The 15,626-nt window shown below is 44.6% G+C and overlaps 1 protein-coding gene and 1 non-coding gene across 3 annotated transcripts in view; one reads left to right on the top strand and one right to left on the bottom strand.

Annotated features, from left to right (window-relative positions):
• The window catches only part of LOC119383234 (Down syndrome cell adhesion molecule), a 33,502-nt gene that overhangs the window by 15,484 nt on the left and 2,392 nt on the right, over positions 1 to 15,626 (bottom strand). For both annotated transcript variants that reach the window (XR_007415107.1, XM_037651279.2), the window contains exons 2-5: positions 13,432 to 13,611; positions 12,639 to 12,786; positions 12,299 to 12,447; positions 8,008 to 8,139 (exon numbers count right to left, since the gene is read on the bottom strand). Coding sequence is in view for 1 of the 2 variants with exons in the window: in XM_037651279.2 (XP_037507207.2) it covers positions 8,008 to 8,139; positions 12,299 to 12,447; positions 12,639 to 12,786; positions 13,432 to 13,611 (609 nt within the window). In the remaining variant the exon portion in view is untranslated. The remainder of the gene's footprint in view (positions 1 to 8,007; positions 8,140 to 12,298; positions 12,448 to 12,638; positions 12,787 to 13,431; positions 13,612 to 15,626) is intronic.
• On the top strand, positions 686 to 757 carry Trnat-cgu (transfer RNA threonine (anticodon CGU)). Its single transcript has one exon. It is a non-coding gene; the product is annotated as a tRNA-Thr (tRNA).

Raw genomic sequence — 15,626 nt, 5'->3', positions numbered from 1 at the left:
ATCTAAAGCCGCATAGAGTGCAGCAACGTGACTTTATTCGCAACTATTACCGGCAAAAGAAAGCACCGACGAAGTTTCCCACAATGTGATCACTTCGCTTTTACACGCGTAAATTCTGTAGATGCTAATAACATTTTCCGAGGGTTGCTGTAATCACCTATGCTTGAACAGAAGTGGTTCGATTGCGGAGACACTTCGGGTCCAACTAAGAGATGTCACACGCCAACCGAGTAGCCGGCTTCTTTTCAGAAGAGTGAGAGTGAGTGAGGCGAATGTTGACGAGAACTTCCGCTATAATGGGGCCAGCACCGGTGCCGAATATACACTCAAAGCAGTGAAAGGTACGAGATTCTATTGCAAACAACCAGCGCACAATCACGACGATGACAAGAAAACAAACTTAGCGCACCTTGCATTAAGTCGTGCAAGGCAGACCTGGCTGGCACCTAGCTGGTCCTGGCTTGGCTAGGCTTTTAGCCTCTCACCTTTCTGTTTCTCAAACATTGTCATACTATATTCTACTAAACTATGAAGGAAAGAAGATTACTTTTAAGGGCTCGTCTTTGTTAGACACAATATTAATGAAAACTAACAGAGCATTATGCCAAGGAAAAGTATAGGGGATGTTATTTGTAGTAATTAGGATATAAATGTGAAGAAAAGTAAAGTGGACGGGAGGATGAGCGCCGCCGTAGCTCAGTGGTAGAGCATCGGACGCGTAATTCGAAGGTCGCAGGTTCGGTACCTGCCGGCGGCAAGTTATATTTTCGTCCACTTTACTTTCTTCAGATTTATATCCTGATTACCACAAACAATATCCCCTATACTTTTCTTGGTATTATGGTCTGTTAGTTCTCACTAATACTACACTATAGTATGCTATATTATACTATAGATAGTTATGCTTGTTCTCTCCTTTTTCTATTTTTTTCTCTCTCTACTCGTTCTCCCCTCCTCCTTTCTCTCCTCGTCACTCTTTCATCCCTCCATCTCACCCTCACTTCCCTTTCCCACCCACTTGCTATACTATACTATAGAGGGCTATGCTTTGCTCTACCAGCGTGCCTGGATAGCCGAGTGGTTACGATGCTCACCTTCGGATCGTGGGTACGTGGATTCGAATCTCGTCTCGCCAAGAAATTTTTCGCCACGTATTTCTCTTTCTCGTTCCTTCTATCAATTCTTTCTCTCTCCATATTTCTCTCTTTCTTTCACTCTCTGTACTCGTTCGCGCCCACCAGAGTTATTGCCACCCATGCCGGAATCGGCGCACGTGTTCTGGGAGCGAAGCAGAAGAGGACGAAAATGAAGAAGATGACTAGGCGCGCGTGCCTCTTCATGATCACCATTCATTTTTTTACCTAAGACACACGAAAAACCTCGAGCATAACAGCTCTGCCGTAATAAATTTTATAGACAACACTTTTTCTTTACCGTATAGGCAACCAACCGTATCAGTGCTTTCAATAAACTTTTTGTAGGTTCGGCGCTGTGGTGTGTTCTTCGTTTTTGTCGTCGTAGTGATCCTGCACTGGTGGGCTCCAATGCTGCACCAACAAGCCCAACTTTTCGACATCATCCAGTTTTCATCTTCCCCAGGGAAACTAGCATCACGTGTCCACGTGTACAAAGACCAGAAAGATTCCTTGGCTGCTGCGGGGGCAATACAAGGGCCGCCTTTTTGGGGCCTTGATCCGAAGTTGGTCAATCCAAATGAAGAACGCTATAGTGGTGCGAGTTCTCTTTATCGAAAATCTGAACAATAGTGGATATTTGTACGCGTTGTAGAGCGCTGAAACAATCGTATGAACTGAAAATACCACGAAGAGAGTAGGCGAGAGAGCGTTAAGCAAAAGGCAGAGCGGTAAACTGGGAGATAAATATCTGGTTTGCTACCCTGCACTGGCGAAAGGGTAAGGGGAGACAGAGAGGTAAGAAAGAAAGGAATGATACAGAGGGTTTAAAATGAAGAAGAAATGAACCATTTATCACAGGTCGGTAAAACTTTCAGGTCGGTCAAATAATTCGAAACTATAGTGCACAGTGGCCCATCAGCTTTCTTCACTTTTGCTGAAATGAAATGTTCCGTCCTTGAGGGAAAGTAAAAATAACAGGAGGTTTGCCATTTCTAACTTGTAGCTTCACAGATGATGACAAGGGAAATTAGCCGACACAAGGACCTCTGCCGTTGAATTCTATTTACAAGTTCGTCACGTCAGATTACATCGCGCATTGCCTGCAAATTTTCTGATTTTCCGGCATATTTGCCTGCAAATAATATAGTTATGCCTGCCATTTGCAGGTATAGCTATTTTGATAAAACTTCGCATGCTATACATTTGCTATTCCACTTTATCATCCAGCCAACGTCACTTGCAGTAAATATTGAGGACGTATCATCTGGCCGCTAAAGTCACAAATAGACTTCACTCAAACAGCACTCCAATTCGCTCAAACAGGGCTCTGTCGAACACGGGGCAGACCTTGCAGTCCACATATGCTGCACATGAACAAAACTTCTGTCATTTCTGGCGCTAGCATTGACTGCTGCAATATCTCATATGATTCCCTTTATTTTGAGCAGAGGCTAGTGACGTTTAGTTAGAAAGCGTTAACGAAGAAAGCGGGGCTCTGTGGTCATGCCACTGAAGTTACTGCTGTCTGCGATTTGGTCGTCATTCCATTAGAACAGACTAGGACCCTAAGGAAGCTTTTAGGAAGTCTGAATGTGAGACACGCGTTCTGAAAGATTCAGCGTATTATATGATAATCATAACTAAGGATGATAACGTAAAACGCCATCAGTTTGGCTTACCGGCCATTGAACACGAAAGGGTAAGTAAAATATTAGGCACTAAACAATAAAATGTTAAACAACAATGACTTATGGCATTCGAGTAAGCATCATGCTTGCTTCAACTTTAGGAACAATAAAAAAAATCTTCCTCGTCGCCTTGAAAGACTGCTCTGCCACTACATGACATATTGTGAGGGGAAGCTTCAGGCACGTTGTTATCTTGCAATCAACATAAGGTGTTCTGTTCACCTGTCCGCTTCCTGTTGCCAACGGCAGACAACCACAGACTTTTTCTAGACAACATTCCTGCTTCCTAATCTTCCAACCGATCTTAACAGCTTATATAATTGTAATATCATTAAGGGCTGTTAACCACACAATGTTTCCAAAATTTGGAGGACGCTTGAGCTTCGCCTTCAAGATTACAACGCGATAGCATAATCGGGCCCCGTACATATCGCCTTCTCAGTCTCTAGGCTAGGCTTCGTATCGGTGGAACACCTCAAGCGTGCCGCAAGGAAAGATACGTCCATGCACGTAACAGTGGGCGTTTCCAAAGAATCTGCACTGCAAGTGCAGTTGAGAAGTTCCCACTATCCCATAATTCTTCCTTTAACGAACTGACGAAGCACAGCCACCCAAGCCTTTAACTAGCATGCTCTAGCGGCGCCATTTCTGTGCGTCAGCGCCGTACGACGGAGCCGGGTTGCTAACAGGGCGAGGTAAGCGCATGCCCACAAAGCGCGCTCAGCTAGGCCCGTCGTCTGCTAGACTCTTTCTTCTTAAGGACGTCACCCCATATTAGCGCGCTTCAGACGAACAGACAGCGTGTGTGGACGAATATTTTATTAAATGCGGAGCATTTCTTAGTCGCACCTGCGGCGTCGGCCGCCGTCCACACCCCAACTGCGCATGCTCAGCTCGTCTCGTGCCGGCAGCGGGCCTCTCCTCTCCCTCCCTCCCTCCCTCCCTCCCTCCCTCCCTCCTCTCCGTCCCTCCCTCCTCTCGATCGAACGCGGGCGGTGTGTATATAGGCGGCGGAGCACGCGTTCGGAATTCAGTCAAGGGCGTCTTTACTTGGCTTTCGCTTGACTTGACCCTTTGCTTGACTCGAGTAGATGCGATGGAAGCAACAGTACCTTCAATCAGCGTCCCACCACTCGTTGAACGCAACGTTACCCCACCCCTACCGTCGTCGGCGTCAACAGCAAGCAACGCAGAAGACAAGGCTGCGAAGAGACGAGCATACGACGCTGAACGCAAGCGTTTGAAGCGAGCTGCGGACCCGGAACTTCGTGCACGCTGGAGTCGTTCAAGTCGTACTTGGTGTGCGCATCGTGTAACAATTAAGCATTCCCAAACCATACCCAATTACGCAACATTCACGCGATACCCCCACCACTCTGCGACGCATTTACTCGAGTTCCCCCCGTGGGAAGATGCGGGCGACTTTTTTTTTTCCGAAGATGAACGTCGCAGAAAGAAACCATGGGAATAACATTTAAAGATACGCCACACGCCCCACTCATAATATCAGCAGAAGAACGCGGTTACCCTCAAATGCGCCGATATGGGCTTACGTCCTTAAGAAGGAATAGCCCGGCAGACGATGCGCTCAGCTGAGCGAGCCTTGTGGGCATGCGCTTACCCTCGCCCTGTTTGAAGCTCGGCTCCGTTGTATGGCGTTGACGGACAGAAATGTCGTCGCTCGCACATGCTCAATAAAGGTTTGGGCAGCTGTACCCACTACGCATCCCTAAAGCAACACGCGCACCTGCGCAGCAGCACATCTCGTTGATGATGTTTCTGATAAAGATTAATTTTGCTTGAGCGCTTTGCAATTGGTGGACCTTTAAACCATCCACTCGTTCCGCAATTCGCATGTTTTGACGCCTGGTGCGATTCTACGATTCTGCCACGCAATATTACATGCGTTAAGGAGACTCCTCACACTACATGACATTCGCATAGGGTCTTCTTTTTCGGAAGCAGTGCCAAGCAATGACGTCGCTCTGTGATAGAACGCGTGCTTGCCACGCATACGGCCTGGGTTCGATTCTCACCAGAACCCAAGATTTTTATTTTTCGTTAAGGCAAAAGGCTTAGATGCCTCATCAAACGCGAAAATTGACCGGTGTCCCGCTTCGGCGTCTCCCGTCGGCGTACACACAAGTGATGTAAAAAATCATCATCACGTGATGACGTCATCATATGACGTCGTCATTACGTCTCAGATTGCCAAATTTGTGACGTCATGCTGGCGTCATAATGACGTCACAGTGACGTGCCGTCACGTGATGAAGTCATCACATGACATCGTAGCTTGGTCAAAGGTGGGCCGATCACGGAGTCAGTGTAAAACCAGGTGAGGTGCCTCCTATCCTGGAGGCAGTGGAAAACCACGTTAGGTGCAGAAAGCTTTCGAAGAGTGGCGGGGTAGGATCAATAGATCGGCTAAGAAGAAAAGAAGATTGCTCTCGCCTTCCAGTTGTCTTAAGTGACTCCATAAGGTATCCTGTGAGATTTTTTATGTAGTTTATTATCATCTATCTCGAATTTTCGCTTACGGACAACGCCGATTTCTCGTCCACAACCAACGACACCGACACTGGAGTTTCTGCGAAACGCATTCTTTAAAGCTGTCGCGTTAAAACAGCCTTTTTGTACTTCTCATAAATTGCTACGTGTGTTATTCCCAAACAATAGGACTACTGCAAAATAAGACTTCGAATCGAAAATCTTAAAACGTTCTTGGGTGTGAAGGTGACAAGGTTACGTATCACACAAATTGTTACGAGCCTTGCGATTTTTCAGCGAAGCTTTAATGGCTAGAGTTCCGTGTATTATTCCTGCGCTTCAGCAAAAACGTATGTCACCACACAAATTGGGCAAATTCCGCTACTCACCCCCTGTCTACTAAAAATGAGGAAAGGAACACACGGGCGGCAAACACCAATTACGATGGTGCGCGAAATGCCAAGCGCATCCGACACGCAAGACAAGGCGATGCGCGTCGTGAAACGGAAAATGCGGCAAAAAGATCCAATACCTCGCTGCTCAAGTACGATAGTGTAGAAGAGCATACGCTAAACTCAAAAGGAATTTTTGGGCAGTCATGATAGATTTAGTTACAGGGTGTGCTATCGGCTATTGTTCAAACTGCCGAGTCATCTCTCTCCCATGTACCAAACAGAGTGGAATAGCTAACAAGGTTTTTTTTTTTTCATTGCAATGCCTCATTTCATTTTGTTGAGATATGTCTCAAAGCATATTTTAAAGAAATACGCTTTGAACAATCAATTTGACGCCTGCAAGTTTTTCAGTTTAGATGTGATAAAACGATTTCACCGTTATGTTGTGCTGATAATCATCCCATTTTTATTGTACGGTTGCTACGATTCGACATTGATTCCTACGAAAAATGAGAAGTGCACTCTGCATGTTACTAAATTTAATCATAAAGAAGTCGGACTTGTGGTTGTGAAATACCAGGTTCTTTGGATGCGCCCCGAAACTGCGCACTCTCCCAAATTAGCGTAATCCCAAATTTTGCCACGCTAAATATTCCGGCAGGCTGAATAAAACAAGCCACAAACAGCTTGCGAGTGCACTTTGTTTGCAGTAGATACTGCTAATATTTTGCTGCAGAGGATATTTTAATGGAAAACATTGCTCTTTCTGAAGGCGCGGACATAGAAGCTTACACAACATTTTTTTTCTTTACTTTGCGTTCCGAGGATAGCCTAATCGAAAGTACTGCTCTTTCTGAAGGTGCGAATATAGAAGAAAGAATCTGTATATTTACTTTCATACGTTTTGTTTCAATGGTCAACGTCAGCATAGAGCATTGTTCTGACCTCACCTTGTCTGATATTACTATTGCCTAGCACCGCATAGTAACGAGCTTTCAATGAGTGCCACGCTGTGTAGAAAGGTTAAGGCTGAAATATGCACACGGTATTGATCGACATAAATGTATAGAAACAATAGCACAAGTGTACCCTGTGAGCTTCGAGAGTGCCCCCAGACCTTTTAGAACCGATAAGATCAACCCAGCCACCAGACACGGACAAAAAAGGGCTTTCGCAAGCCCCCCTAAAATGTACCGCCCCTCAGCCTTCCCTGTCTACATTCGCAGTTATGCATTGAAAATTGCGAAATAACCTTTATATGTTTTATTTTTGTTATAGGTGTCCGCCTGTGGAAGAAAGTGTGGCTCTGCGCAAACGGCGGCGGCAACGAGAAATAATATGCTGCAGCGCCGTTTCACGAGAATAATATTAGTTTTCGAACAGAAGGAAAACTAATCAAAACAGTCGAACACATTTTTATCCAGGGTCGCCACAACAGGTTATCCTTGGGTCCAGGGGCGTAGCCAATGGGGGGGGGGGGGGGGGGGTCAACCCCCCCCCCCCCGAAATTTTTCAATTTTGCATGTGCATATATACACGCGCACAGACAACCGCACGCACAAACATGCATAAAGTATGGTTAAACCCCCCCCCCCCCGAAAAAAATTTCTGGCTACGCCCCTGGTTGGGTCACTCCCCGGCTGTCGCGGCCTGCAGTTCTTTTCTTTTTCCTTTATTATCTTTTTTTTGCTTATCAGAAAACAGTTTGCTTTGCGGTTGCCGAAATGGTCTGGAACGCTGAACTCTTGGGATACATTGCGTAAAAGTTATGACCCCCGTTCGTTGCCTTGAGCGGGATAAAAGAAATAAAATAGAATAATTAAACAAGTTAGCCGTCGCGCTGCTTTTTAATTACAATGGTCATTCCTCCTGCTTACGAAGAATATTAAGCAAATAATAAGGTTAATAATATCTTTAGTCTGATTGCACTTGCAGATCCAACTTTTGACTTTGCATGTTACTCTCTTCGAAGTCTGCGGTCAAAGCACTTCGTTCATTGAAAAAATATTTCACCGGGTCCCTTCAGCTAACGCTGAGAAATTCACAGGCGAAAGCCTATGCTCTATGCGTCAAAACTAATGCACGAAATCCCCCCATCCCTCATGTAAAACCCATCCTCAGGACAGGGGCCTTTGAGGAATGAATAAATTAATGAATGAATATTGCAATACAAGTATGCTCTATTCCACTGAGTACCTGAACGATCAGTTGCGTAGCCCATTATAAAACCATATCTACACATACATCGTTCGTAGGAAAGCATTTAAAAGAAGCAAACGTGTCGAGCTGACAACTCACCGTCAGTAGTCTTCCAGTGGAGCACGTATTGCGTGATGGGCGAATTTCCAGTGAACGGAACAGACCACGTGACTCGCGCAGTCCGGCTTCCAACTTCTCGGACGTCCACGTCACTCGGAGGGTCCGGCACATCTGCATATTGTTGAACATTTCGAGAACACCGCGTCGATAGGATATTGGAAGTAGTATCGTGGTTTTTACGAGCCAAAACCACAATATGCTTACGAGGCACGCCGTAGTGGAGCGCTCTGGATAATTTCGACCACCTTGGTTTCCTTGACGTGCACTCAAATATAAGCACACGGGCCTCCGGCGTTTCGCCTCCATCGAAGCAGGAAAGTTCGAATAATGTCGCCGCGCTGCTGACTATAGTCGGATACAACTTGGCTACAACTTCAGAAGTCTCCGGTATTTCAACCTCCGTGACAGATGAGCACAAGCCGCCCCGATGAGCGCGCATTCCAGACTGACATCATGCGCCGGACAGCCGCCGAGTGCATGAGCGGGACTAGTTTTACTCGCGGAGGCGATCGGCTGTCACGCTTCGGTCATCTGGGTGGGACCTCTCCGGACTTCTTACGTTGCATCCGACTATAGTTCCGACGAAAGCCACCTTCCGAAATTTATATACTTACGAAGTTGCAATTTTATGCATTCGGAAAATACGGGTACTTTACCTTTTTTCGTCTTTTTATCCGCTAATTGACATAAACGTTATCGGGACCAATATATCTAAGGAATGAGACATTATTTATTATGAGAAAGCGTATCTTACCATACCACTTAGCGATTCTTAACGAGCGGGCAATGGTGAAATATGACCGGTACGGGCCCTGGCCTACCGTATCTACTCGCGTACTACAAGCGCTGGTTAGCACTTATAACGTTGGCTAGCGCTGGATAAACGATCGCTATCGTCGACTAGTGCTCGCAAAGTTATGGGTAATATTGACTTAATATGGCTAGACGATTGGCGATGCTATCTAGTGTTGGGCTACGGAAATGCGAAAGATTGTCTTAGAGCATCCTCCCCCCCCCCCCCCCCCCCCGCCATTTCTACCCAGCGATTTTTGAACGCGACCTATCGACCAAGTTGCCACCTATCTACCGCTTCACCACATCAAGATATATCGCGTAGCACGTCATCGAATTGTCTTCAGCCTAGCCAATTCACCTTTCACAGTCTACTCACCGAGAAAATAATAAATTGTCCTCATGGGTACAAATTTTCGCTTGCACATGAGTGTGACGCCGTTAAAAAATTGAGTTCGGACAATTTTATTAGATTCACTGCATGCTCAAACATTTTTTAAAGAAAATATCCCCCGCGGTGTTTAACCCTTATGCCAACAGCAACTGACAAGTGCAATATTTATCGCGCATTGCAAGATTGCCGCGCTGCTTTGCACCAAATAAGTACTACTTACTAGCAGCGACAAAGAAGTGCAGTACGATCCCATGTGCATCAACATATTTTATCAGTTCATAAAAAAGAAAATAACAACAAAATTCACCATGAAAAAGCAGCCAATCACTTGGAAGCTCAATCGGAGCATTACGAAGAGAAGCCACTAAATTACTACTACTTAGTTATCTATTTTTTAAAAAAGCGGTACACTTGTCACGTCATATGTATTGTTCAGTGTACAAGTTGCCATGAATTTCAACACCGTTCTTATCGAATTCTATGGAAGGTGCGAAGAAAACGAAAGCAAAGCCAGCTGTGTGAGTCCAAACTACGCTTCAAGGACGACAATAGCTTATCACACCTACAAAGCTGGATAATAAGTCTCACTTCATGAAGTCTGTTGCGTTAGTTGAAAGAAATGAAAAGGCCTGTCCAGAGTTATGATTTTAAATTTCCGCTTTATCGTGTCTACAGGCGCTTTTTTCAGCTACGGTACATCCGACAGCTCTATATAGGGGCCCTCTGTAAAGCTACGTTTGTTTATTTCACACGGCGGCGTGTCGGCGACGAGAGACAATCGCGCTTTGTGTCGCTCACTTCCACTCCGCCATTACCTCTTTCCGCAGAGCTTGCAGACCTGTTTCCGCTTTTTCTTCCCCTTTTCGTGCTAGCCCCGCCAGCCACTTCCGCCGATGGAAGCATCCGGCCAGTGATTAATGACACAAATGGAACAGCCCTCTGCACCACTGCTTCCCTAGGCGAGCGTTTTGCTTTGTTCGTATCCCCAAACAGCGCCGAGATTTCAGGAATAGCGTCGAGGCGTCGCAACGAAACGCTTTTTGAAACGTGGGGAACAAGTTCTTTTTTTTTTTTTTCAATGCGTGCATCACTGTCGTACGTACGAACGCAGTAACTTAGAGCACGGGCATCAGAAAAAAAAGAAAAGATTTTGTATGCTGAATGATTTCGTGAAAAGCGTTGTTCCATCAGAGAAGTGGACGACACTGCGGAGGACCTGCTCAGATATGATCTTGCAGGTTACCGAGTTACGTACAGTCTCTAATAATGGCGAGGCGTATACTGATAGTGGTCGACTGCGGACGCAGCATTTGAGGCGTGACGCTGGTGTGTCTGAACGTGTGGTGGTTCTATAGTTACCACGGTGGCGGAGGTATTGAGGGAAAACATGCAAATTATTTGTTTGCTTGCTGGAGACCAGGGTGGCGTGAATATTTAGAAAGGTTGCGCCATAAGCAATAGGAGAAAGCCCAGATGTAATAGATAAAACGCTCGCGAGTGTCTAGCCAAACAGGACAGGACGCTTTGCGTACAAGGCCGCGCAGAAAGCATAGTTCACTAGGCAAAGTGTTCGCATCACTTTTTTTTTTTTGTTTTGGGCAACCGACAGACATACGAAAGCGACTTATATAGGTGCCTTTTTTTGGCTTGAGGACCCTCCGTAACGAAAGGAAAGTGATTGAAAAGTGCAAGGACGACTAAGGACACAACATGTCCTTCTCTTATCGTTGCGTAAAAATCTGTCCCACAGGAAGATTTAGGTGTCCTAAATTCGGACTACTTTTAATGCTAGGGTTGCTCAAATTAACTGAATAAAATATTATTTTACAATACAAGACGATAACTCTGAATAAAAAAAGTTTTCTATCCGGAACGTATTTATCTTTCCTTAAGTAAAGCGTTTTACGGAGCGCTTAGATTGAGTTTTGTATTTATCGTCACATATGGTCCTATAATTACTTTTTCGAAGTGTTAAGCTCTTAGCAACCATGTGGTAAGAAGATTGTTTATGAAGCGGGTAGTGCAAAATACCGCAGCCCAAGACATCCTAAATTAACGAATTAAAAAGAATCAGCTTCATCTGATGCGCCCAGAAACACGTCTTCTAATTTCTTAAATACCTCTTAAATACCTCTCAAGTAGCTCTTAAATATCTTCGTATCAATCGCTGTATTGATGCGAAAATAAAAGTCATTATCATTGTGATTGTCACTGTCAAAAAACACCAATAGTGGTACAAGTGTTCAGTGCGAAACACCGCACGTTTACCTCCCTTACAGAGAAATGAAATTGGAATATTATGGATATATATATCGAGTAATTAGACTTTACACGTATTTCGTGTGTTATACATTTGTGTACCCACGTGTAGCCGATGTAAGGTGTGCGTGTAACTATTTGAGTTTTCGAGGTCGTTCTTACCTGCTGTAAGCTTTGTTGACTTCGTACAGCTTGAAACCATATTTTCTCTAGTCCTAAAGCCTTGAGTTTTGGAAATAATTAATAAAGAGGTTTGAAAATTTAATAAGTGTTGAGGCTTTAGCCAGATGAATGCAAGAGACAGATTTATTTGCATTATAACTGGAACGTGAAATTAGGCTTCTCGAGTTCAGCAAACGAACATTTAGCTTGCGTCAGCGTGTGCTCTGTTGCATATGCTATTATGTGCATCGTTTGTAGCTACAACATTCATCCTGCTTCCGCAACCCCCCCCCCCCCTCTCTTCCTCTTCAAGCTTGCTCCCATAATACATGTATTACTCCTGATAGAGGTTTTTAAATTTGCAACTACATAATAAAGTGTCCCACTAATGTGACAACTATGCAGATTGGCGAGAATGCAATGACTGTATTAGGAAATGTCGTTATTTGAAACTCTTTATACCGTGTAGCTGTTGGTATTGAGTACTGTTTGAATTATGTCTGCCTTCACAAATTAACGAAATTGAAAACGAGCGTTAGCGATCGCAATGGCATCATGAAGGTAGACGAGGGGAGCCTTTTTTATTTAGAAGCTATGGAACGCGAAATATAGTACAACAATAAGAAACTAGCATTCAAGGATTACGCTTAGAAAAGACGTTACCTTGCACGGTGAGCTGAACGCTAGTGGAGTCTTCGCCAAACTCGTTGGCTGCTTGACATGTGAACACGCCGTTGTCAGATCTCTCCGCGTGCTGCACGGTAATTTTTGACGTCGTGACGTCACCACTTCTGTCTTCAACTCTAGAGTACCTAAAATAACGTCCAAGAGATTGAAAAAGAACAAGATGAAGTCCTTCAGGCACAATCCGGAACGTTGAAGAGGCAGCATTATCCTTACTTAAAAACACAAATTAGAAAAATGCAGAATTTACGCTGTAGTTTCTATAGCATCTCTACGGACACCAATGCCAAATACCTTCGTAGTATGGAATCTTGCTTACCTGTGGTCCTTCAGAACGTTAAGTGGGAGATTGTTTTTGAGCCAGTGGAAACGTATAGGTGAATCTCCCTGGGCTGGACAAGTAACCTCGGCGCTTTCGCCTCGCCGCACAGACACCGTTGTGAACTTGCTTGCAAACCGAGGCGCACCTGACAACGAATGCACAAATAGAGAAAAGTTTCATAAAGAACAATGCGCGTAGAGCGGCATTGGCGCAAATGAAACACATATGTTTGTTATGTCAGATATGTCGTGTAGCCACCTAAAAGCGAATGTTCGGACCTCGCAAAAAGATATAGTGTTTATTTTATTGAAACAGCCATATCAAGTAACAAAATCAAACGTAACTATGCGTAATCAAACATGTCAGTACACTGTATGGTTTTAAATGAGAAAATCGTTTTAAATGATAATGACGTACCCTTTTGCGGACGACTTCGGCTTAATTTTCAGTACTCGCGGTTCTTTAACGTGCACCTATGTACTATATTGTGCTTGCACTTCCACGTATCGAAATGCGGCCGCCGTGGCCGGGAACGAAGCCCACGCCCTCAAGTCGGGCATCGCGCCACTTTAGCCTCTAAATACCCACGGAAGGTAGTAGTCAAAGACGTGCATATTAGTAGGAATAAGGAAGGCTCTACCGAGGTGCTGTATCAATACAAAGCTTTTGCGCTAGGGCGTATTGCTCAATTTTGATCGGCTGGAATTTTTTTAATGAAAATAAGTCACTGAAGTTAAAAGTAATAGAAGGCCGCGCGCACTTCAGGAGATGCTCTCAATATGTTGCTTACTGCGGACGGTGAGCTGGAGAACTCGGCTGATTCCTGATCCAACGCCATTCGAGGCTTCGCACAGGTAGAGTCCGGCGTCGCCAGGCTCGACGCTGCGGATGCTGAGCGTTCCATTGACAAGTATGTGGATGTGTGAGTTGCTGATGATGGTGCGGAACTGTGACGCTGGACTGTCCGGCTCTGCAAAGGAACATTGGCATGCCGAGCAAGTTCCGTTCCTTCTCGACAAGCGTATTTTTTTACTGAGTCATATCTGAGTTAGTTAAGCGAAGCTAAGCTGAATATCTTACTGGTGACTTTCGAGCATGCTATAAGACCATGCATCTCCACCAACTAGCCCAGTTCTCGATTCTTATGCTATAACTTGCCTTAGATCGTTGACACTTCTGTTCTGGAACTGTGCGCACGCTGAATGACATGGCTTATCTGAACAGTACTCGCGGTTCTTTAACATTCGTAGTAGGGAACAACTAAAATTGCAAATTTTAGTTGTTGACTGGGGCAAAAATGACCTATCAGTGTATTATGTAGTTTTATTTTGTTTTGTTTTCTTCTCGCGACTCTAGTATTTCCTACTTTATTGTACACATGTCGTTTTCGTTTCGTGATTATTCAGTTGAATCTGTGTGTACAGTACATTTTGTATTGACTTGTGTGCTACGTAAGGCCTGCGTGCTGAACTGTCGTAGAAGCAGAAGCCTTTGTCAGGCCACATGGCCTTTAGCTTCTGCTTCCTTTCTGTTGTAAACAGAAGATATAAAATCAATTCAATTCAATTCAATTCAATTCAAGTCTAAAGATCTATAACAGACTGTCTAGAAGGCCATCCATTCAAGTAGACAACTCATGAATAGAGTAAAGGCCGGCTGTTGCCTTTCTCTCTATATTTTTAAATATTGTTTAACATGAATGCAAGGTTTTTATTGCATTCAAGACTGGTTGAGTGAAAGATACCAGATATCAGAGGGTGGTTCCAGAAAAGCTTGTCATGTCTCTTCTATTTTTAGAAGAGTATAAGGCGCAAACACCGGCTTCATGAGTTATGTTCGTGTGACCGTAAAAAAAAGAGAGCCAGAGTTTATGGAAGAAGGTCCTAATTAATTTCTCAAAAAAACTGAACACGAAGTGAATCATTCCTTCAAGAGATGTAAATCTTTCGAGGCGAGAAAGCAAAGGAGTCGCAAATCGACACCATCCATCATTCGCTGGTGGTTCACCTTTAGCCTTGCTGAGCGAGGCCGTGGAATTGGCAGCCGTGGGAACTCTGGATAAAAGAGGCACCTGCTATTTATTCTGAGAAGTCTGCAAAGCTTTCAACAAGCTTTCATTACTTTCTTCTTTATTTCACTCTACGTTTTACTGAGTTCAGAGCGCATCTCGCGCCGTTCACTTTTTTTAGTCTCGCTATGGAAGTACACTGGCACTAACTGTTTCCTAGGGGCGTCATACAGCGAGATAGCGGAAGGTAATAACTTGTGGCACGCACTGTTTTTTACACTTACTATCTGCTTAAACATTGACGTGTCTCGAAAGTAAGGCGTGCTTTGTGTTTCTACAAGCCCGCTCGGTGAAAAGGACGTACTTTTTAAAGACAGTACGATAAACTTTCACAAGCTCAATAGTGAACCAACAATAACTTCGCGTCGAGAAAAACCTAGACGCTTAAGCACACCACCAACAGAAAGAAGAAGCACAAGAGAAGGGCGTTCTGGGTAATTTTTCGAAGTAATGTGCCAACCAGCACTGCAACAAGCTCTGCTGAATAACTTGCCATCTATAATCTCTCTGCGCTGTCTGACACTATTTCTCTTCTTCGTAAAAAAAAAAATCTTTGTTAGCGTTCACATAATGGAACCGGTTGGTTTACGGAGGTTTAACATCCCGGAGCGACTCGGTCTATGTGAGACGCTGTAGTGGAGTGCCCCGGAGAACTTAAACCACTTGAGATTCGCGCACACAGGCCTCTAGGATTTCGCCTCCATTAAAATATGACCGCCGCGGCCGGGGTCGAACGCGAATCTCTCGGGACAGCAGTCAAGCACCAAACCACTGGACTTCCACGGCATCCTTATAATAGAGTTGTACCTACGTTTGGGACGTTAAACACCAGATATTGTTATTACCTACGCTAAGGTACCGTTGCTAAATGGTATTATTTGCGTTTGTTCTGTTGCATATTGGCATTCAGGAAATAT

The sequence above is a fragment of the Rhipicephalus sanguineus genome, chromosome 2 (genome assembly GCF_013339695.2).
Source record: "Rhipicephalus sanguineus isolate Rsan-2018 chromosome 2, BIME_Rsan_1.4, whole genome shotgun sequence".
Classification (NCBI taxonomy): domain Eukaryota; kingdom Metazoa; phylum Arthropoda; class Arachnida; order Ixodida; family Ixodidae; genus Rhipicephalus; species Rhipicephalus sanguineus.
Note: the sequence above shows the minus strand (reverse complement) of the source record. Positions and strands in the feature narration are given on the sequence as shown.